The sequence below is a fragment of the Acinonyx jubatus genome, chromosome A3 (assembly GCF_027475565.1).
Source record: "Acinonyx jubatus isolate Ajub_Pintada_27869175 chromosome A3, VMU_Ajub_asm_v1.0, whole genome shotgun sequence".
NCBI classification, from domain to species: Eukaryota; Metazoa; Chordata; class Mammalia; order Carnivora; family Felidae; genus Acinonyx; species Acinonyx jubatus.
The window spans coordinates 5,053,765-5,077,347 of NC_069388.1; the positions used below are offsets into that span (position 1 = coordinate 5,053,765).

Genomic DNA, 23,583 nt, shown 5'->3' on the forward strand with positions numbered 1-23,583 from the left:
TCAAAAGTTTAAGAAGAAAGTTTTTGAAGTGTGGAAGTTAACTAGTTGTTGGCGTTGAGGGAAGTGAGCGGCAGGGGGGACGGCAGCAACTATGAGGCAGGAGAACAGGGCATGGGGGGGGGGGGTGGCCAGGTCCTGGAGTTCAGGGGAGGCTCCAACACCACTTACCAGGTGTTGGTGTGCTGGAGGGCAACCCTTGTCTTCCCTAGTTCTCTTCCTCCGTGATCATGCTCCCTTGTTGTCTTCTCCTCTCCCGCCCCCCAACGCTTGTTTTGCAAATGTAGGTCTTCCCCAGCTGTGTCCTGCTCCCCACGTTTCCCACGAGCGCTCTCATCCCCCCCACAACTCAACTTCACCTGTGCACTGTAGTCTCAAGTCAACTTCTCCAGGCTTCCCCTTAGGGCCAGGCCCATATTTCCAACCCGTGATTTGGACCTCGTCCCCTGCAGAACTTGGTAGCCATCCCTCTTCCTGTCCTACGGCCCTCACTCCTCCCATACTCATGGGCCTTCCGTAATGGCCACATATGTCATACAGGGTGGGGTGAGGGGAAGCATGGGCCCTAGGAGCCATCAGGCCTGGACTTAAATTGGAGAAAATTCCATTTTCTGTGGAAAATGGGAATTTAGACATTCTGCCCCTCCTACCTCCCTCTGCACCTATGCCCTCCGTCCATCTTTGGGAAATGGAAATTAAAACCAGAATGAGGTACTACCATGCACCCTCCAACACAGCTAAAATTAAAGACTGCATAATCCACTCATCTTCCAATTTTTCAACAGGGCTTCCAAATGCTTTACACCTCCACTGTTTCCTTTGAGAATCAGCCATTCCTTTATGTTTGGCCAAGCCCCTGTTTCCTATCATGCTCTCAGCACACTCCCATGTTTCTCTTTTGTAGCACAGATAAAGGTCCAATAAATCATTTCCTGCACTTTAGTTTTAGGATGTATCTCTTTCCTCCTTGTAGGGAAGGTCCACCAGGGCAGGAACCGATTCTATCTACATTAGGGGTTGGCCAACTTTCTGAGAAGGGCCAAACAGCGTATATTTTCAACTTTCTGGGCTACAGGACCTTAGTCACAACTATTCAACTCTACCATTGTAGCCAGAGAGCAGTGGACACAGTATGTGCGTAAGTACGACTGTGATTCGGTAAAGTTTTATCTATAAAAACAGCAGGGAGGCCAAAGGTCCAGTCTGCTGACCCCTGGCTTAAATTACCAGCACCCAGTCCAGCATGTGGCATATAGAAAGCGCTCAGTGAATAAAGAAAAAAAAAAAAAAGCCCTTGTTTCTTGTTTTTGTCAACTCGATGGAAACCAGTACGGAGGGAAGGTGGTTTTAGTGGGATGCTGGGGGTGGAATGGAGACAACAGTAGGTCCAAGAGGGAACAGCAGTTGAGGCAGCAGCAACCTCTCTTCCAGGAGTTCCCGCCACCGGCACGGCAGGCTTGGGAAATGGTATGGTCTTAGGACAGCAGGTGAGTCGGGGACACCTTTGCAGGCCGTGACAAGGAGGCGGGGCGCGGGACGAAGAAAGGGACAAGTGGTGATGAGGGGGCTCCAGGGCTCAGGTGTGAGGGGAGCTGGTCACAAAAGGAGGAAGATACCTGCAGAGGCCGAGAGAAAAGAAACCAGGACAGGTGGAAGGAAATGAAGGGAAAACCTCATCTTCCTCTTGCCTGTGAAATGTGAGCCAAGACCTCCTGGTGAAGAGAGCGGGAGTCAAGGTGGGGAACCCCAGCGTCCGCCAGCCTGGGGAAGTGGACGCCCAGGACGGGGCTGCTGGCCACATCACCACCACTGGAACCATACCCCTCCTGTTCTGTCTCCTCGTCTGAGAGAGCACTTTTCACCAAGGTGGTGTCTGCGTATTCCAGAGACGTGTTTCCAGCTCTGACCTGGTGTGAAATGTGTCACGCACTGAGTCACCAGCACTACTTGCTATCACTTCCTGTCACTTCGCTTTCCCAGGCAGGTAGCAACAGGCAGGCCCGAAGGCGGATGAGGTCACGTTTTACACAAGTGCACATACGCAGGTCTTTCTTGAAGGATACAGAAAGGCATTTTAATTTCAAAACGATAGTGGTGGTTTCACCTCCATGCCTGCGAACGGGATTGTGTACGTTGTAAACTGTTTCTGCAGGAGCACTGAATGTTTCTTTAAATGGAAGGTACCATTTGATTGGGGTTTGCAATAAAAATAGCATAGAAGCTATTTAATTTTATAAGACTTGCACAGTAGTAAAACCTATAAGACACAACTTCTCACAGCAAAAGTCTTAATATCACAATACTTAGTTACCCTGAAAGGTTTCCTCACAGTCAAAAACCTATATAGCCAGTCAGTTTCGCTTACCCCAAGAACCAGACACCAGGAAAAAGCTGCCATTTCAACATTAATGTATTAATTCATGATTCCTACTTGCACAGGAATGTATGAGAAGGAGACAGGAGCAATGGTGACGCGGCCAGAAGCACTGTCCTGGGCGTCCACTTACCCAGGTGCCAGCCCTCCCGGTCTGACAGATGCCTCCCACTTTTCAGGAAAAGAACTAAAACCATCTACGTATCTTTCGGTTGATGTCCCTGAAAGAGTATTACCAGGACCTCTTTTCTTCTGCTTTATTTCAAGACGTAATTGTCGTTCATATTTACAGACTGAAGTACACTCTACCTGAAACTTTAACTTGTATTTTTAGTTTGAAGTGTTCACCTCACAAATCAAAAGACAACTTTCCCAAAACACACCGGTCCTCACTGTACTTTCAAGTCCTTCCAGAGATGATGGAGACTGCCACCGCTGAACGCATACCCACTCCCTCTCCCGTAACACACTTGTTAATTTGGAAGGACTTCCAATACACCTTTAGCTACATATTCAACAGATTTAATCTCTTACCCTATTGTTGGGTTGATGTTTGGATCAAAACTGTCTTCCACGAACCGCCATACGATGCTCGATTTACCTACACCTGTATCCTGAAAGAGAAGGGAGACACACAAATAAATCTCCTTGCTTGCAGACAGCGAAAACTACATTGGGCCATGGGTTCAGGATTTCAGAAAAATCACTGTACATGCTAAGTTTCAGAAGTTAAGAGACACAAAGAAAGTTTTCATAAACATCCAGCGGGAGTAATTAGATTTCAAAATGCACTGCAGGAGAGGGGTTCTGCAGTTTTTAGGAGCCATTAGAATCTTCTGAAAAACCCAAAGTTGCTGCTTAGTGTGAAAAGTGACAAACTCTCTTGTTAACGTGTATAAGTAAACTATGAACTCTTGAATTCCTTCTGAGTAATCCCTGATAAATCACAGCCCCACCCTATTTGGGAAGGGGGAAGGCTAAGTTATTGGAATCCCTTTCACTCTCTAAAGCAGCAACTCAGGCAAGAGAGCATTCACTGCGCAAAGCGGGATCTCAAGAGGCAAAGTTGCCCTGACAAGGCAGGAAGCTGAAGCTTCCAACTAGTTCTTGGAGTTTCGTGACCTGAACTTTCCCCCAAGAAAGTAACTCTGCGAGAAGGGGGGAGGGGGGGTGATCCCACAAGTTCAAAAACTCCAAACAAACGAGAAAGGAGAGGACGCTGCTTGTAAAACCTGAAGACCTGCTATTGGTTTCACTCTGGAAGACTTGGCCAACTTCTAACTAGTACCTTAGTAGGAAACTATTTGGGAGCTGCTCTCAACCTAGATGCAACGGAGAGGCAGGGAAGGCTCCTCACCCTCTGGGGGCGGGAGGAGTCCTTGGGCTCCAGGGAGGAACAGGGGAGAGGGTCCCTCCGGCCAGTAGGACCCGCAGGGGCGGATGGCAAGGGGGGCAAGGATGACCCGGGGGCCGGAGGGAGGGTCCCGGGGCAAGTCCCGCACGGAGGCTGGGGGAAGGGGCGGAGGGGACTTGGGCACGCTTGGGTCCTCGGCCTGCCCGGCCTCCCGCGGCCCTCCCGGCCGGCCAGCCGCCACTCACCCCCAGCAGACACACTTTGAGCTCCCTCAGCGCCATGGCCCGGGAGCCAGGGGCGCGGGCCCGCCGCCGCCCTAAGTTGAAGAGGGAGAGGCCGGGCCCAGCGCGAGCATCCCCCGGCGGCGCCGCCGCACGGCTCAGCCCCGGCCGCGGGGCGCGCAGAGGCGGCGGCCGTCCGCTCGCCAGCCCTCGGCCCGTCCCGTCCGCCGCCAGCCGCGCGGGGCCCGCCTCAGCAGTCCGGACGGTGCTCCGGCCTCCCGGGCGCCGCTGCCGCCGCCATCTTGGGACGCCTTGCCGGGTCACCTGACCTCCCCGCCCACCTCGGCAGCCACCTTCGCCGGGAGGGCGGGGTCGGCCGGCGCCGCGAGGCTCGCGGGGAGGTGCCGGCCCTGGGGGGCGGGGCCCGGAGCCCTAGGCCCCGCCCCTCACCCCGGTCCCGCCCCACCCCGCGCGGACCCCGCCTCCTGGCCCATCCCAAGATGGCGGGTGAGTGGGGTTGGCTCCCTGGGCGCAGGGGCGGCCCCCTCCCCCCAAGCCGGACCACCCCAGGAGGCCCGGGGACCCCCGCCCGCCCGCCCCTGAGCCCGCCTGCCGCGGTCCCCCTCCTTATGTGTAACTCCAGTGTGTTTCTTGGTTTTCAGACATCCCTCTGTACTTTGTGGACTTGCACGATGACTTAGACGATTGTAAGTATCAGTTGGGGCGCCCCCGCCCGTCCCGGGGAACCTCTCACGGAATTCGGGGTGCACGGAACGCCGCGGGAGAGCTACAGGCCAGGCCCTCCCTGTTGGGACAGAAGAACAGGACCCCCAACTTCCTGGATGCACTGGTGGCGGTCCCTCCTCACTGGGCGGAGCCGGGCGAGGATGGGGAGCCCTCCCCTCCTGAGGGAGGATTTTGGTCGTTGTTGGGAAACTTCTGACTTCCGGTCACTTTCTTTCTCTTCCTCCTCCTCGCCCGCGGCGGCCGGGGAGGGTGCGGGGGCTTGCCCCAAGTCCTGGTGACTGGGGGCGAGAGGAGGCGCGGCCACCTTCCACCCAGGGTCTCCACTTTTTCGCTGGGACTTTTCCCAGTGCCGCGGAGTTTCAGAGTTTGGTTGGTCCCGCCCTCCGTGTGGCCGGCCACAGACTTGCACGGACTTCTCACGTGGACTGGCCACAAGCCCAGCTCCATCACTTCTCCCAACGAGCCCCTTTGGCGCCTTCCTTCCTGGGGTGGGTCTCCTAAACTTGGCCCTTCCTGCGCTCTCCTTCTCTTTGGAATCGCCTTAAGGACTGAGGGCTGGGGGAGGTGTCATCCTGTAAATGCAAATCCCCATTTGCGGTAAATGAAGCATTTCCTTTCCGTTCAACAAACATTTCTTGAGCACCTACTTGTTCTGGGCCAGGCCACGTGCAGCTCCCTAGACCTACAAAGAAGAACCAGAAACAGGGGCAGCGCCCAGGGGTTCACAGTCCAGGAGGAGAGCTGACTTGTAAACAAAACGACCGAACCCCAGGATGCTTGGCTGGTAAAGGAGTCCTGACGGTTTTCCTTACCTGACGAATCACCCCAAAACTTAATGACTTAAACCAACAGCATTTTATTGTCGCTAACAGTTCTGTGGGTTGACTGGGTGATACAGAAGCTTCATGTGTTCTCCGTTGAACTCTGGGAAGGTGGGAAGGTCCGAGATGGCTTCACGCGCAGGAGATCTCACAGGACTGTCAGACAGGAGCTCTGTTCTCCAGGTGTCTTTTCCACTTGGTTTGGTTGGGATTCTCAAAGCATGGTGGCCGCAGGCACCTCTTTTCTGGCGGCTCACGTCCTTGTCTTTTTTGTATATATGTACCAAAAGGAACTAAGACTCTAGGAAAAAATAATTATGATTTTACTTTGGCCTTGTTTGAGCAAGTACTGGGTATTTGGACCTAATACTAGAGGACGCCTTAAATGTTCTGTAGCAGACTGCTGAAGACTTGCCCCAACAGAGAAGGAAACTACCATTATGGCTCTGAATATACCCATGCCTTGTGTATTGCAAGTTTGGGAGTCTGGTGGGGCTTCCTGTTTGAGGGGTGGGAGCTTCGAGGTGCTGACTTTACCATGCAATTGATTTAAAAGCCATGGGAGGCTGGCCTGTCCCCCTCCTCCCCGCCCCCGCAAGCCCCTGGGTCTCACCCTTATACCTTACTGTGCTGGTATTGGGAGGCATTATCACACCATGGTTGACAGACAGCAAGGACCCTGAAGTCCTGTGAGCCACTTCTTTCCTTTTAGCTCAGTGTCTGACGTAACAATTTTTATAGTCCATGAATTCATTATTATTATTTTCATCATCACTAGTGCTGGGCTTTCGTGTAAGATTTTCTGATTCAGTGTTTATGGCTACTTCTCTGGGAGGTGGAGGAGATTGTTCCAGTTTTGCAAGAGATAAAACAGAATCTGAGAAGTGAAGTAACTAACTCATCCAGTCTGCTACAGCTCATAAGTGATCGAACCAGCAGTCACGCTCTGTTCCTTTTGACCCTTGTCCTTTTTTTTCCTGCCGCCCAGATCAACCTCACATATTCTTAACCTAATGGTAGGGGCACGGCTGTCAGTTTGAGTGGTTTTGTGTCGTCTTCCTTGGGTGTTTTGTCCAAGCGATGCGGTAACTGCTTCATTGAGGCGGTCAGTCGCTGTGGGCAGGGACACAGGTCACCCTTTTTATAACCCAATGTCCTGTATGAGCTAGGCGTTTAATTAATTAATTACAGTTGTGACTTGGAACGGTAATGGATTGCAAGGCTTGTCTGATTTACTTGGTGATTCTTGATTAAATTTGACTAACTTAAAAAAAAAAAAAAAGAAAGCCTTAATGAATGGATGCCTTGTTTTTTAAAAATCATTCAGAGTCTTCAGGCCATCGCAGCACAGAAAAAATTTAATTTTAGAGAGTTAGCTTGCTAAATTCCTTCTCTCGAGAGCAGAAAGTGTGTGTGGTGGCCTGGCATATTGGTCCCGGTGGAGGATTGCACTGGAAAGTGGAACTTTGTGAGTTTGTGCCTAAGGGGCCTATGAATTTGCTTACAGCATGTGCAGCCTGAAGAGGTATTACTCTCAGTAAGGTTTGTTGGCCAATTAGAATGTAAGCCTGTGTCGGTGGTAGGTGGGAAAAAAAAACAAACCAAAAAACACCCCGAGCGCAATCCATTGTGGATGAAAAGACACCTAAGTGACCTATCAGCAAGTTCGATATGTGGTCATACTTGGGCTCTTAGTTGAACAAACCAGCTTTAACAAGACATTATTGAGACAGTTGGGGAAAATTGAACTTGGACTGGGTGGTAGCTGATGGTAAGGATTATTATGAATTCTGTCAGATGTGATAGTCGTATCACAGTTTCGTTCAAAGGAGAAAAGGCCTTATCTAACAGAAACAAGCAAGTTTTTATGGGCGACATGATTTGATGCGGGAGGTCTGCTTTCGGATACTGCAGCAAACAATAAACAGGCACAAAGTTGGGAGGAAGGATAAGGGGGAGAAGAAGGGCAGAATATTGATACTTGTTGAGGCTGGTTGCCGGGGAAGGCGGGCTTATTATACTGTTCTCTCTGTTTTTGCATATGTGTGAAAATGTCCACAGTACAGTTTTTAAAAAATGAAAGTTTCATCTGTGACCAAACATCTGCACAAAGAGTTGGAAAGCTGGATTCCCAGTTCTGAAGGCACTACAAAGTTACAGTAAGATGCATTTTTAGCTTCAAAAGACAGACTGATAGACTGTATTAACATTTAGGGAACAGTGTGTTTGTTTTCAGAGGTTTAGTTTTTAAGAGGTATCTATCTATGAAAGAAGTTGGAGAGGGCATGCTTCTATTGAATGGAAAACCTAGGTGTCCACAAATGATATCTGAACTTTTGTAGAAAATAGGATTATTAAGCCAGAGGAATATAGACAGCCTACTTGGATCTTATTGCTGGAAGGAGCAGTGTATGTTTAAGCTTGTATAAGAGACATCCTCCAGAGCAAAAAGCATTCCATTTCACCTGCTTTGTTCCAAGTTTGTAAAAATGTTCTGTTCAAGGACCACGGGCAAACTGTGTGCCCCCGAAGTGGAGAAGCTATATTAATTTGAGCCCAGAACCAAACCATTGAACTCTTTCTCTGAACTGTAAGATACACTTGAATCAAAGATTGTCGATTAAAACCCCCCCAAACCCTCCCTGTTAAGTGAACTAGTTTGAACAGGAACAGGAACTTGAGTATGCTGATACTTGTGAAATAGAACACAATCCGGACACATGGCACTATTCTCTAAATCAGAGATGGGCAATTTTTGTTCTATACAGGCTCTGATAGTAAATATTTTAGGCTTTGTGGGCTGGAAGGTCTGATGCATCCAGTCAAGTCTGCTGTTGTAACCTGGAAGGACTCACAGACATGCCTAAATGAATGGGCACGGCTGTTTTCTAATAAAACTTTATTTACACATATACCCAGTGGGCTGGATTCGGTCCACGGGCCAAATCATTCTGATCTCATTCTTTCAGAGCCTCTGAGCGTATTAGCTAAGGCAACCTTAACAGACTGTCTTTCCCACCAGGTTCGGTTTGAAGAGCTGACCTCTTTGCTAGTACAGCCTCTGTTTTGTTAAGTAACCCCTGACATACTGCTCAGGGTTCGCATCTCATTTTTCCTGTTGGTGTACTGGGGATAAAAACATGTACCTCTTTCCTCCCAGCAGGATGAGGTGGCAAGGAACAAAAGAGTCAGAGTGGTGGACTCAGTATCAACTTTGCTTCCCCTCTGATCATCATAACGCATTTTACTTTTGTTGCTCTGTATTTTCCATTTCCTGTGAGACAAACAGATGAACATCACAGATTCCCTGAAATTGTCTCTGTTTAAAAAGAGAGGGGTTTTTTTGTTGTTGCTGTTGTTGTTGTTGTTGTTGTTGTTGTTTGTTTTGTTCTTCTTTTTAGAAAGTGTTTTTCTAATGTTGGTTTATTTTTAAGAGACAGAGAAATGGAGCGTGAGCGGGGGAGGGGCAGAGAGAGAGGGAGACACTGAATCCGAAGCAGGCTCCAGGCTCTGAGCTGTCAGCACAGGGGGCTCGAACTCACAGACCACTAGAGATCATGACCTGAGCCACCCAGGTGCCCTCAGGCAGAGTATTTTTAACTTTATTTTGTTACCAAGCAAAGCTCCCAAGGGGCACAAAAAGACTACGTCACTGGCCCCAGGCAACACAGCTAGTGATTGGCAGAGGTGGGATTCAGACCAGGGAGTCTGGGCTACGGAATTTGTACAAAGCTGCCATGCTTCGGCTTTAGTGCATGACTAATATTTATTAAGGACCTATTAAGTCCCAGGCACTACACTGGGCCTTATGAACGCAGAGGAGAATAAATCAAACAGCATTTCTGCTCTCACGGAGCTTTCGGTCCATCGGCAGAGATAGCCTTGAAAAAGCCAACATAAATGAGTGAGCTAGGTTCGGGAGTGGTGGTGTAGGACGTGTGACAGGTGAGTGTGATCAGAAGTGCCAGGCAGGGCTGTTGGAGCCACGGAGTTGCTGCTTTACCTTGAGTGGCCAGAGAAGGCTTGTCAGGAGCTCCGACAGGCGCTCTAGGATTTGAGTAACAAGACGGAGACGTTTCCTCGTGGAGCTGGAGAAGGCGTCCGGGCGTGGCAGACGGCAAGGGCGCAGGCTCGGAGGCTGGACGGGCTTGTTGTTGGCCAGGACTTGTGCATCTGGAGCACGCTGAGCACTGGACACAGGAATTGGAGGAGGGGGACACGCCCACGTGTGACCTTTGGTCCCTCACGGGATAAGGGGTTTGCCTTTTGCTCAAGGGGCCAGGGGGTGCCACTGGAGAGTTCTAGTCAGAGTAGTGCCCAAAGCTGAGTTACATTGTAAAGGACAGACTGTGGAGAAACAAGCCAGGCCTGGAAAAAACGCTGTGGTCCAGGGATCCAGGCAAGGGCAATGAGGTCTCGATGGCGGAGGTGGGTGTGAGAGCAGCGAGTGGGGTCGATAGATAGTTCTGACAGGGGAGAGTCAGCTCAGAGACAGACACTGTGAAAGCACCTTTGCCTCCTTCCACCCAGGCTGGGCCGGGCACCTCTCCTCGTCCTCCCTGAACCCTGTGGTGGCATCTGAGCCCAGCATGGCCAGATGTCCGTTCTTGTCCATCAGGGCCGCTCTTCCCCGTCTTGGATCCCCAGGGTCTAGCATGCTGAATGGCAGCACAACAGACCTGCAGAAGTTCACGCTGAATAAGCACACCAGGCATTATGCGACGGTGGAGTTCGTATTTTCCACCTGACACACTTTTGAGGCGTGGACAGGAGGTCCCGGGGACACAGTCTGGGAGGCCACTGGAAAGCCCCCTTGTAGGGTTCTGGAGCAGAGTTAGGACTGAAGAGAGTCATTACTGGTGGGTGGAAGCCTGAGCCAAGGAACGGAGCCCCGGGCAGCAGAAGCTTCCAGTAGCGGAGCCCTGGAGAACAAATATCCCAGCGGTAAGAAACGAGGGGACCCTTGAAGCCAAGGGTTTGGTTTCTTTGGGTTGTTCCGTTTGGGTCGATCATCTCTGCCACTTGCCACAGAAGGGTCAGGTGAGGTGGGGACTGAAGGGCAGCCATGGGCTCTGGTAGTTCCGAGGGTCTACGGTGACCTCAGTGCGAGCTTTTCCAAGGCAGCCAAGGAGCAGAAGCCAGACCAGAATCAGTTGGGAAGGCACGAGGAGTTAAGGCAATGTCACGTTTAGTTCACTAGCTGAGTGGTCACTTATTGACTAGCCCTTGTATTCCAGGCACTGGCTAGCAGTTGGGCACTTTTGGGAATGGTCGCCGTTCTTGTGAGCTCACAGCCTGGCAGGGGGAAAACAGACCCTTTGAAGGAGAAGCAGCTGGAAGGATTGAGGTCAGTTGCTTTTCTTGGATAGAAGAGCCCAGAACACATTTGCATTATTTATATCTACTCTGAAACCCTTAAAATATATATATATATATATATATATAGTGTGTATATCATATGTATATCATATGATATATGTTATATATGTATAATTTGAATGGCCCAGCAATTCTACTTTAAGATGTGAACATATTCTTCTCAAAAAGACTTGGTCATAGTAGCACTATTCTTTCTTTTGTCTTAAATCTTAAGCACTCTTTGTGGTTTCAGAGCCTTGTTAACTTTATCCATAGATTAACACTTTAGATATATTGAATAGGTTAGGGGAAAAAAAGTCATGTAATAATAATTTATTGCCTATGTACTGTTACCTGACATTGTATTATTTACTCTGGATAAATTTTCTTAGTAATTCTAGAACTGATAATTTTTTCTCTCACACTGCATATGTATTATATATATATAATTTATTGTTTTTATTTTTTATTTTTAAATTTTTTATGGAAGTGTAATTAACATAGTGTTATGTTAGTTGTGCACTATAACGATCAACAATTCTATACATTACTCACTGCTCATCATGATAAGTGTGCTCTTACTAAATTTTTTTTATGTTTATTTTTGAGAGAGAGAGAGAGAGAGAGAGAGAGAGAGCGAGCATGAGCGGGGGAGGGGCAGAGAGAGGGAGACACAGAATCCGAAGCAGGCTCCAGGCTCTGAGCTGTCAGCACAGAGCCCGACGCGGGGCTCGAACTCACGAGCCGTGAGATCATGACCTGAGCTGAAGTCAGATGCTTTATTGACTGAGCCCCTCAGGTGCCCCACAATAAGTGTGCTCTTAATCTCCTTTATCTGTTTCACCCATCAAATAGTAGCACTATTCTCAATAGTCAGAAACGGGAACCCACCCACACATCCATCATGAATACAATCCATCATGGATTATGAATTGTGGTTCCATTCATACAAAGAAAACTATGTAGCTATAATAGTGAATGATCTAGGAGTCTACCTAATAATGTGGATGAACTTCGCAAACATAATAATGAGTGATCGAAGCCAGACACAAAAGGGTACATACCGCACGATGGCATTTATACGAACTACAAGAACAAGCAAAGCTAATGGCATCCGGGCTGTTTGAAAGCAGGAGAGTGGTCATCCTTGGGGTAGGAGAGGAAGTGGAAGGGGGCCGAGGGGCTTTTGGAGGTGCTGGTAAAATTGTTGAGCCGAGTGCTGGTCACCCCAGTGTGTTCAGTTTGTGAAAATCCTTCAAGTGGAACGCTTGCTATTTGTACACTTTTCCATATAGTGTTATGCTTGGATTTTCTAAAAGGCACTGATTTTTAGAATCAAGGTGCAAGGGAGAGTATAACCAGGGACTGAGGAGAAGGAGTCCATGAAAAGGGAAAGATGACATACTGACTTTTTAAAAACAGCTTTTTATTTATTTAAGTCATCTCTACACCCATCCTGGGGCTTGAATTCACCACCCCAAGATCAAGAGTCCCATGTTCTGCTGACTGAGCCAGCCAGGCGCTCCCTAAAGCGAAAGACAACAGAGCAGAAAGAGTGGAAGACTTGTGGGGGTTGGATTGTATGAGACCAGAATAGAGCTTGGTGCATCCATAGAAGAGTGTGCTTCTTTCCTAGAAGAAGGAGGGCGGCCTTCCTGGCAGCTTGGCCAAGGTGGTCAGTAGAGAAGTGACTTTATGTTGGTCGGCATTGCTTGACGATTTCAAATATTTTGAACAGTAGGAATGTCGAGACCCACGCGCACATACACAAACCCCAAAGGTTGTGGGTTTTGTCTTACAACCTGTTTTCCTTTTCGAATCTGCCTCACATCTGACTGGAGGAGTCCCTGCATATTTAAGTAATATCTTTCCATTCAGTAATATTATGTAACGCCTGGCACTCTCCCACCTCCTCTAACTCCATCCCCAACCTGGTGAGTCGGCAGGAAAATGGAGATGTGTAATGTCAGAATGGAGCACATGCTCTGCTTTGAGCTGCAGAGTTCTTTCCTATCAGGTAGCCCGAGTAAATGTTTCCCGTTAACCGTCAATGTAAAAGTCAGAGTCATAAATAATGACAGGTTTTGGAAGCCGTGATTAAAGCCACAAATCAAAGGGGAATTTCCATGTATGCATGGTGTGGAAAGGACGGCTGCTCATGAATTAAGTTGGTCTTTTCGGCCAGCCCATTGCGTAGCGCTAGTAATAACCATCAGTAGCCCTCAAAGATTTGCAATATAAAACATTATGCATTGGTCAGATCTGCTCATACAAGAGCTAATAAATCAGCGTGGGTCTTGTTAGAGAATGGCATTTATATAGAGAAAGTTTGCTCGTGCAACTTGCTGTTGAAATTTAGTTAAGTCAACAAGGACCTGCAGTGTTTGGGGCTCAGTTTCCCCCTAAAAGCCAGTGAAGAATCAAGAGTGTTCTTTCGCTTTTAGATGGGCCAGGCTTGTCTAGTCTAGCTATTAGAAATAGTCCGAATAGAGGAATCGGCGTTGATGAATGAAACCACTTTAAATAACACATTAATGGATGGTTTACTGTGGTTCCTCCCAGAATTGTTTAAGGCCTTACAAAGACTTAGTAATTGTTCATCGAAGAGTGGCTAATGAGACGCTCTATAAAATTATCAGTTATGTAAGTTCTACATTACTGCATTCTTCTTTTTTTTTTTAAGTACAAATTTTGCAAATAAGGCTAAGGTCCTTCTTCACCATCAACCAATATTCTAACATTCTGAGATGGACATAGACAGAGTGGGCCACATCTATCGTGTTCTCCCCACCGATGTCCCCTAGTGCTGTGTCAGAGACAGAATATTGGATTGTATGGATAATTGGGTTGGCCCAGGGTGGCATAGCTCACATAGACTTATAGTGACAGGATGGCATGTTGAATGGGGAATCGTAAATATTGGGAATGCCTGGGGAACGGGTTCTTAATGAAAATGCTTGCCAGGGTAGACATGCTATAACGTTCTGCCTCCGTCTCTACCTCTGTTCACGTCTGGGCCGATAAAGGGATCTCATTGGGTATGTTTTATTGTGTTTATTTTTTCTCACCTTTCCACTTAAACCCAATTCTAGCGTGTCTGTTCAGTCAGGGCCTGGTGGCTTCCTATGACATCTCTGGCTTCCCCAAACTGGTCAAAGGCAGCAGGCACTCAGCGTACTTCCCTCTGTTACGCTCTTCCCTTCATCTGGAATGTTCTTTTTCCCAGATCCTCTCTCTCTTCCCTTATGGTGAATTCCTACTTGCCCTTCAAGGCCCAGCTTGAATGGCACCCTGTCGTAGGGAAGCATCTGCCATCTCACCTTCTGCTTCCAGGCAGAGCTGGCTTCTCTCCTGGCTTGTTTCCATCGGTGTATCCTATGGCTCTTGCCACCAGAGTGGGTTATTATGGGTGCGATGCTCTTTGTTCCCTTGGGAGCTTTTCGGGCCCCGGGACCATGTCTTTCTCATCTCTGAATCACCAGTACCCAGTTGAATATTGAATTATGGTTTACCGTTGTCACCTGAAGCTAACCGCCGTGGGGGGAGGAAAACATGTTTGAGGTGGGTTCGCTATTAACATGCTTTCGGTTTTGGTACTAGATCATTTCATCTTCTTCTTAGTGCAAGATGGCCAGTGACATTTCTTTTCTTTCTTTCTATTCGATTATGCGTTCTGTGCTTTGAACCTGTAAAAGCACGTTCACCTAACGTTATACTTAAAACGTTCATTTGTGCTTAGCCTTTCTCAAGACAGATCGGCGTCTTGTGAAGAACGTTGACACACAGGCAAGTGTTCAAGGATCCATTGTGTTTCCACTAGAGCGTGCTCATCTCATTTATTCCATGCCCCAGACTGTTTTCAATGATGAATATACTGGCTGTGTTCATTATTTTTGGTAGATGACCCTTGAGTTAGCATAAAAGAGGATGAATCCTTTTTTCCTCAGAGTTGTAGGTTCCAGAAATCTGTTTTTCTGGTGGAACTTTAAATCAAGGAAGAGATTTTTTTTTTCTTTCTTCGATTTCGCTACCTAGCATCCGGTTAAAGGATTAGGGATTACGTTATTCTTTGCAAATTGATCGGAACCTCATCGAAGAGAAGCCCATCTCGTCTCGGGTTGTGTGGGCTCAGGGCTACTGCTTCAGAACCACTCTGGTTTGGGTTGGATGGTGGAGGTGAGCTGCATATCTTTTAGCTAGTTAGCTGAGTTTTAAAACCGGGACTGTCCCTGCGGAGGACAGGTAGCAGCCACAGCTGCTGACCGGATGGCTGCTGGGATGTTGGCCATACAGTTCAGGGAAGCATGGCGGCACATGGGTGTGCGGGGCGGTCAGGGTGCTGAGCATTTCATACAGCCCACCCCACGTATCAAACTACAATCATTCCAAGCCCTTCCCCTAGTGGTCTTTGTTAGCTTTAAATTATCAGTCGTTTTTGGTAGAGGGTCAGTGGTGAACTTGCAGGTAGACTTGGTGCGTGGCAGAAACCCGGAGAGTGAGCAGGGGTGGGGCAGAGAGGGAGGGAGACAGGGAATCCCAAGCAGGTTCCACACTGTCAGCATGGAGCCCTGTGGACGGCTCGAACTCACAACAGTGAGATCATGACCTGAGCCGAAACCGAGAGTAGGACACTTAACTGACTGACTGCACCCCCCCCAGGCGCCCCTGTACCTCATATTTCTAACTTGAAAGCTTGAGATTCCTGGTGTTTGTGGGTGGCCTAGACTTGCTGGGTCCGAGAGTCATTGACTATTCAGGATATCACCACTTAGACTTCAGCTCTTGGGTTCCTGTGAACAGTTCACCAGACAATAGGCCCTCTTAGCAGGGCTAGAGATGTAAGCTCTAGAAAATTCTTTGTGAGAGCAGGAGTCATTTTATGAGCTACGGACCTGTCAGGAGGCACAGCAAGCTGGCTTGGCAGATCTTTACCATTCGTTCATTCATTCATTCATTCATTCAGCAACTTAAAAAAAATTGTTTTTAATATTTATTTATTTTTGAGAGAGACAGAGACAGGGTGCGAGCGGGGGGAGGGACAGAGAGAGGGAGACACAGAATCCGAAGCAGGCTCCAGGCTCTGAGCCGTCAGCACAGAGCCCGATGCGGGGCTCGAACTCACGAGCTGTGAGATCACGACCTGAGCCGAAGTCAGACACTCAACTGACGGGGCCACCCCGGGGCCCCTCATTCAGCAACTTTGACTGAGTGCCTGCTGTGTACCAGGCATATCAGTGAATCAAAGATTTTCCAGGGGTGTGGGGAGAGGAGTGGACCAGCTGATAAACAGTAGACCTAGGACGTGAACATTTTGTGTGTTATAAGGTGATGATTTCTCTGGAAAAATAGGTTGGTAGATCATGGTAAGGTGGGGAATAGGTGGGAGGCTTGCAATTTCAAAATAAAGGTCAGGGACGACCTCACTGAGTGGACGAAGGGGCAGATTTTGAAGAGAAAAAGAAGGGGCGCCTGGGTGCCTCAGTTGCTTAAACGTCTGACTCTTGATCTTGGCTCAGGGCATGATCTCACAGTTGGTGAGTTCAAGCCCCACGTGGGCTCTGCACTGAGAAGGCGGAGCCTCCTAGGGATTCTCTCTCTCTCTCTCTCTCTCTGCCCCTCCCCCACTCTTGCTTGCTCTGTGTCTGTCTCTCAAAAATAAATAAATAAACATTAAAAAAAAAAGTGTTAAAAAAAAAAAAGAGAGAGAGAGAAGGAGGTTATCAGAAAGGACATCTCCGGCCGAGAGTTCCAGGCGGAGGGAACCACCCTGCAGTGCAATGGCCCTTAGCCAGAGAAGGGCCTGGAGTGTTTGGGAAGTAGCTGGGAGCCACGTGGCTGGAGGAGGGGACGGTGAAGGGGAGAAGGAGGAGTGGGAGTGCCCAGAGGGGCAAAGGTGGATCTTTCCTACTGACCCCAGACCCTGCCCTTCGTGGGACCAACCTCTCACCAGGGGCTGTTCAGGTAAGGACACCTGATCCTCTCTTTTACAGTGGTTCTCAAATGGGGGCTTGTGGCAGCGACTGGAGATGTTTGTGATTGTCACAACTCGGGGAGAAGGTGCTCCTGGCATCTAGCGAGTTGAGGCCAGGAATGTTGCAGGGCATCCTCCAGTGCACGCCCCCCCCCCCCCCACCTCCGCCACAGAGAGTGAGCGGGTCAGTAGTGCTGAGTGGAGAAATCCTAGGCTAGTGTTATATAGTTTATCAGCTGTTGATTGATTCAGTCTGTCTTGGAAAACTTAGTAAAACAAAGAAACACATCAAGATACCACGGAAAGAGGTGATTAATCACAGCCCCTGGTCAGGTGCCTTCACAAGTGACATCGAAGATAATGCTGGCCGTTTTCATTCGCTTTGGGGAAAGGGGATCCGAACCTTGCTTGCACGGACATTTTGGTAAACTCTGGTGCTTTCATGAGATAGGTAAAGGACAAAATCTAATCTGTCATTTATAGGTAAATAGTAATAATCTCACTGATAATCTCATTAATTCAGACTCCAGTAGGATTTTCTAATTTTGAAAAGGGCCAAGGATGTTGATCCACAGGAGGGAAAATGTTTACCTAAAAAATTTTCTTTCGGTACTGGGAATAAAAGGCATTATTATTTGCATGTGAATGTGACGTTATCAATCTGAATATTTTCCTTGGATTACACTAATCCAGTATTTTTCAGAAGTCAGTCTTTTTTTTTTTTAATGATTATTTGTTTTGAGAGAGAGAGAGAGAGAGAGTGAGAGCGAGTGGGGGAGGGGCAGAGAGAGAGGGAGAGAAGGAATCCCAAGCAGGCTCTGTACCATCAGCGCAGAGCCTGACTCGGAGACTGCTCCCAAGAGCCAGGAGATCATGACCTGAGCCGAAATCAGAGTCAGATGCTCAACCAACTGAACCACCCAGGAGCCCCCAGAAGTCAGTCATTTCTGTACTGCTTTTCTTATTTTTGCTTTCTCTCTATGCCATTTGTATTTTTCTTTATATCAAATGGCTTATTTTTAAACAAATTTGGAAAACTTGTAGCAGTTGCTCAACATGAAACTTAACCAAAAAATCATAAGATAAAAATAAAATGACGTTAAATTCTAGACAGTTGCCTGCACAAGACTCGGAGCGCGAGACTGTGCTGTATTAAAAAAGGAAGGTTCACCAGTTTTAGGGAAGAGTTCAAGGCGTCCGAGCACCAAAAGGAGACTTTGTTGATTTAATTAGAGAATTGAATGGGAATAACTTTCCCACTGTGTGAGTTAGTGATGCTCCATGTACCTTCCCTGTGCTGCACTGGGGGACACAATGTCCCAAGCTGCCCCTACTCTGTGGCCAGGTGACCGGCTGGCTTGGGTCAGAGCTGCAGTCGGAGAGTGTGGGACCAACTCGAGGCGCACTGGAGTCCGGTTCTCTGGCTCGGACTGGCTGCCAGCAGCATATTAATGCAGGGCTCCCCAGACCAGCGACTCTCAGATCACTGGGGTCTTTGTTCTGTAGAAGACGGAATCTGTGCCCCTGGTTCTTAAAAATCCCTGTAACTCAGATCTCTTACTATTTCAGATGTGCTTGACACATCTTGACTCCCTCTGCCCTTCCTTATATATTTCCTGGGAATCCCCAATACTTCCTTCTACTATACCCATTGTTAGGATGATTGGATATTTTTGATTAACTCATGTACTTTATATTGAATGTTCGAGTGCCTTCACCTTATTTTAGCAATTGTACGGTGGTTTGTGACCTGCTTTCTCTCCTTTTGAGACTAAGATCTCTCACTTTTGCAAGCAGAAGCGAATTCATGTCCTGGTTGCTTTGTAACTCGGGTTGTGGGGGTGGCTCGCTGCCACGTCTCACGTTTGTCGTTGTGGAAACTAGATTTTCTCCGCTTTCTTAGGGGCTGCTGGACTCCTGAATTGAATCCCGGTAATCAAAGTCTCGGGAGACTGACTTCTACAGAAGCCAGTATTTATTAAGTGTCTGCCATGTGCCAGGCATTATATGACACGGTCCAGGGTGTTAAAGGGTCCCCAAGTCCCAACTGGGGAGCCAGAAACCGTCTACTTAGAGTTCATAATGCAGCACCTTTATGTAAAATGGTGAAACCTGACCACTGTATGCTTCCATTCACTACCCTCCTACTTCACATTATAGTTTTTATTATATAGTGTATCTGCAGATGTTATAAATTCCACAAAAACAAGAGTATCGTTTCTGCTTTGTATTGCTCTAGATTATCGTACATATTTTTGAAGAAATTAAGAAGAAATCTAGTTTTTAAAAAAAACTTACCAACATATTTACCATTTCCAACGTTCTGCATTCCTTTTGAAGATAAAGTTTCCAAGTGATACCATGTCTCTTCAGTCTGCAGAACACTTCCTTTACCATTTCTTATGGTCTGTGTTGGCTGGCTCTGTTTAAAAGGGTGTGTTAAAAACAATTTTCCCCCCTTTTGTTGTCGTCTGACAGTGGCCCTACCTCATCATCATTCCCGAAGGGTGTGTCACCAGATATCTCGTTCTGGATTGATAGCTTTTCCTGTGAGTCCTTCACAGATGTGATCTGAACGTTCTCCTGCCCCCACTGCTTCTCGCAGGCGCCAGAGAGCATTCCAGCCCTCCTTCTTTGTGCAGACATAGTGTTCGCTCTTCTCTGCTGACTAGGATGTGTCTAGGTGTGGTTTCTGTGTATTTATCTTCTTGGGGTTTGCTGAGATCCTTGATTCTGTACAGTTACTTCTTTCACCAAATTTGGGGGATTTGCCATTATTTTATCATTCCGTTAAGTCCACTCAGTGAATTTCTCAATTTCAGACAGTACTTCAACTTGAGAATTTTTATTTAATATCTTTTAATAATCACCACGTCTTTGCTGAGATTCAGGATCTTTGTAGTCATCACAGGTGTATTTCTTTTATAGCCATAAGCACTTTATAATAGTTCCTTTAAAATCCTCGTGTATTTCCAGGGATACCTGGGTGGCTCAGTCAGTTAAGCATCCCAACTCTTGGTTTTGGCTGAAGTCACGATCTCATGGTTTGTGGGTTTGAGCCCTGCGTGAGGCTCTGTGCTACAGCACGGAGCCTGCTTGGTTCTCTGCCCTTCCTCTGCTCTCTCTCTCCCCTCTCAAAATAAATAAATAAACTTAAAAAAAAGTATTTAATAAAGTAAAATAAAATCCTTGTCTATTTCCAACATCTGGGTCCCTTCAGAGTCACTCTGTGATTTTTTTTCTCTTTTAAAAAGCCTAGCTCATGTTTTTCTGTTTCTTTGTTTATTGAGTAATTTTGGATTGTAACCTGGATATTGTGAATATTACATGCTATACGGTCTCTGGATTCTGTTATATGCCTCCAAAGAGTGTAGATTTCTTTGTTTTGTTTCAGGAGGTACCTAACACGAATGAGGTCCCACTGTTAACGGTCTCTCCTGTGGTGGGTAGTATCCCAGATCTCAGTTCAGTTCTCTTAGCTTTAGCTGTGCTGTAGAATTTGCCACAAACATGCATGGTCTAGGGGTCAAGATAGAGTTCAGGCCAAGTTTAATACAGAGGCTTCCCCCCCTGATGTTTTCCTTTCTGAGAATTCCCCCCACTTCCTGCCGCACTTTCTAGTGGCTATGGTTGCCCTGAAGCCTGGAGATAGAAACATAAGCAATATTGGTAATATGATGCGCTCAGTGATTTAATAATAATAATAGCAGCTGATCTTTTCGAAGCGCTTATGTGTTTCAGGTTCTAACTGTATCTGACTGTCTAATGTCATTTAATCTCCACTACAGCAATCATCTGAGGCAGGCATCCATTTTAGGGTAAGGAAACAGAATCAGAGAGGGGAGCTTTCTATCCCGAGTTACATACCTTCTAAGAGGCAGCGTGGATTTCATAACCAGGTATTTTAACTCAAGGACTCACACTCTTATTGATTATAAGTAATAAGTAATAGGCCTGTAACATCTTTTCAGTGAGAGATCTGGGGTTTAATTTTTAATCTTTCTTTTTTTTTTTTTTTTTTTTGATGCTTTTCTTTGCCATGGGTGTTCTACAGTATGCATCTACATACGGATTTGTGGGTTTTTGCTCGTTTGTTTTTGAGAGAGCGAGTGAGAGATTGTGAGCAGGGGAGGGGAAGAGGGAGAAGGAGAGAGAGAATCTCCAGCAGGCTCCATGCTCAGTGCTGATGTGGGACTTGATCTCATGACCATGAGATCATGACCTGAGCCCAAATTAAGAGTTAGATGCTCAACCAACTGAGCCACCCAAGTGCCCCAGTATGGATCTGTTATTAATCATTCAGTTCAGGATTTGTACTTCTTCAAATTGAATCTTCATTTTTTTTTTTTTTTCCATTCTGGAAAATTGTTTGCTATTATTATCTCTTTGAATATTGCCTCTTCCTACTTTCATTAATCCCTCTTTCTGGAATTCTTACTGGACTTATCTTAGATGTTAGCTTTCCATTTGTCATGTGCCTTAATAGCCGTCCCAGATTTTCCAATTCCCTTTTTCTCTGTGCAGTGTTCTGGGTGATTTGTCAGATCAATCTTCCAGCTCACTAACTCTCTCTTGAGCTGTGTCTAAACTGCTATTTAAGCCAGCTGTTGAATTTTTAATTAAATTGTCTCTATTTTTCATTTCTACATGGTTCTTTTTCAAATGTGCCTTTTCTTCCCACCCTGGCGCATCTTTTTTTTTCATGTTGATGTGTATATTTTAAATCCTATAGTCTATTTTACATTTTTCTAATATTTCGAATCTTGGGGGTGCAAATTCCCATTTGTTGTATCTGCGAAGTCTTTGTCTTGAAGGCTTGTAGCCATATACAGTTTGAAATTTTTTCTCGCCTATTTATCTTCAGCAGGGACTGTTTTGTGAAATTGCGTGCTTATTGGATTGTGAACGGCTCTTTAGAGCAGCTTCTTGTTCGCTTTTGCCGGGATGCCTAGAACTGGAGTTCTCTGGACAGCGATCCTCTCGTAGCTCAGGGCAGGGCTCCTTCCCTCTGCAGGGGTGTGAGTTGACTCTGCGCTCATAGGCCACGTAGGCCTGTGGTTTGATTTCTCACGAGTGACTACGCCTCTCTCCACTCCCACCCTAACTGTAGTCCCTTTCCTCAACTGTCTTATATGGGGGCTTGGTTTTGAATTCACTACCCATATCTTTTATCCCCATGTGGGCTTCAGAAGTCTTAGTGCCTGGGGCCCCTGGGGGTCTCAGTCGGTTGAGCCTCCGACTTCGGCTCAGGTCATGATCTCACGGTTCGTGGGTTTGAGCCCCACGTTGGGTTCTGCACTGACAGCTCAGAGCCTGGACCCTGCTTCAGATTCTGTCTCCCTCTCTCTGCCCCTCCTCCATTCATGCTCCGTCTCTCTCTGTCTCAAAAATAAATAAACATTAAAAAAAATAATAATAATAATAAAAAAAAGTCTTAGTGCCTAAGACCTGTGTCTAGGTCTTAAATGTTGATCCTGGGGTGTCAACTTAGGCTAACTGCTCTCACTTTTCTATCTTCCTTTCTAGTGTTGAGGATGTCCTTTCTGCCTTCTTTCCTGCCTTCCTGCATTTTAAAATATCTACATTTCTGTATTTTCTACTTCTTATTTTTATTTTTTTGTGGTGGGAAGGGGTCCTTTCTCTTCAGCCCACCGTAAGTTGTCAGAAATCCCAGTAACGGGGGTTTGAATGGAGTTGTCAGAGCCTCTGCTCCTATGGTAATCTGTGCTGGGTTAAGTTGGTAATAATGGGGATGGAGAAAGGGGACTGGGGTCAGAATAGAAATCAAAATGTCAGGGGGTGCTTGGGTGGCTCAGTCGGTTAAGTGTCTGACTTCAGCTGCCGTCATGGTCTCCCAGTTTGTGGGTTTGAGCCCTGTGTCGGGCTGTCTGCTGCGTGAGTAGCCCACTTTGGATCCTCTGTCTTCCTCTCTGTGCGCCTCCCCTGTGTTCTCTCTCTCTTTCTCTCAAAAATAAGTAAACATTTAAAAAAAAAAAAAGAAATCAAAATATCAGTTTATTACTTGCTAGAAGGAGGTGAATATTAGCCCAGAAGGCTAAGGTATTGTGGTGGATAGATCAGTACCTCCCCGCTGGACAAAGTCTAGAATAGGAACTGGACAGTGCTTTTTTCTTTTTTTTTTTTTTTTCCACACCATTCAGGGGCAGATAGCACCCTACTGACAAGTATGAACACCCTGGCAATTTCGAGATGCGTTCCTGCATGCCTTTATTTTTTTATTATTTAAAAAAAATTTTTTTTAACATTTATTCATTTTTGAGACAGAGAGAGACAGAGCATGAACGGGGGAAGGTCAGAGAGAGAGGGAGACACAGAATCCGAAACAGGCTCCAGGCTCTGAGCTGTCAGCACAGAGCCCGACGCGGGGCTCGAACTCACCGACCGCGAGATCATGACCTGAGCTGAAGTCGGACGTCCAACCGACTGAGCCACCCAGGTGCCCCCCTGCATGCCTTTAATATGAATTGAAGTTTTACCTGAAGACCACACAGCTCCCTGTGGTCTCATAAGTACTGTGCATTCTCTGGATTTGAATTGGAGTTCTCAAGGAGATTAAGATCTCAAGCTCACTTCATAAATATAGAATCAGAGCAAAGGAAGTTAGATACTCTTAAGAATTCTTTTAATCACTGTGCTGCCAGCAACCTGCCAGGTAGTTTCACGCTAGCCTTCGTAAGGTGGGCTTGGGAAGAGTAGAAGAATGGCCAGTCTCTGCTCCC

The 23,583-nt window shown here is 47.1% G+C and overlaps 2 protein-coding genes across 15 annotated transcripts in view; one reads left to right on the forward strand and one right to left on the reverse strand.

The window, feature by feature from the left end:
- Positions 1-4,284, reverse strand: part of RAB22A (RAB22A, member RAS oncogene family) — a 56,714-nt gene extending 52,430 nt beyond the window's left edge. For 2 of the 4 annotated variants that reach the window (XM_027046740.2, XM_027046739.2), the window contains exons 1-2: positions 3,971-4,283; positions 2,906-2,985 (exon numbers count right to left, since the gene is read on the reverse strand). In XM_027046740.2, the coding sequence (XP_026902541.1) occupies positions 2,906-2,985; positions 3,971-4,006 (116 nt within the window). In that variant the 5' untranslated portion in view covers positions 4,007-4,283. Of the gene's footprint in view, positions 1-2,905; positions 2,986-3,970 lie in introns of all 4 variants that reach the window. The other 2 variants (XM_027046743.2, XM_027046742.2) reach the window with 2 other exon arrangements.
- LOC106988537 (serine/threonine-protein phosphatase 4 regulatory subunit 1-like) overlaps positions 4,061-23,583 on the forward strand; it is an 82,145-nt gene continuing 62,622 nt past the window's right edge. For 4 of the 11 annotated variants that reach the window (XR_003416386.2, XM_053199781.1, XM_027046780.2 and 1 more), the window contains exons 1-2: positions 4,413-4,453; positions 4,609-4,653. Coding sequence is in view for 6 of the 11 variants with exons in the window: in XM_053199781.1 (XP_053055756.1) it covers positions 4,447-4,453; positions 4,609-4,653 (52 nt within the window). In the remaining 5 variants the exon portion in view is untranslated. Of the gene's footprint in view, positions 4,454-4,608; positions 4,654-10,034; positions 10,459-10,751; positions 10,862-23,583 lie in introns of those variants that run through there. The other 7 variants (XM_027046777.2, XM_053199784.1, XM_027046778.2 and 4 more) reach the window with 6 other exon arrangements.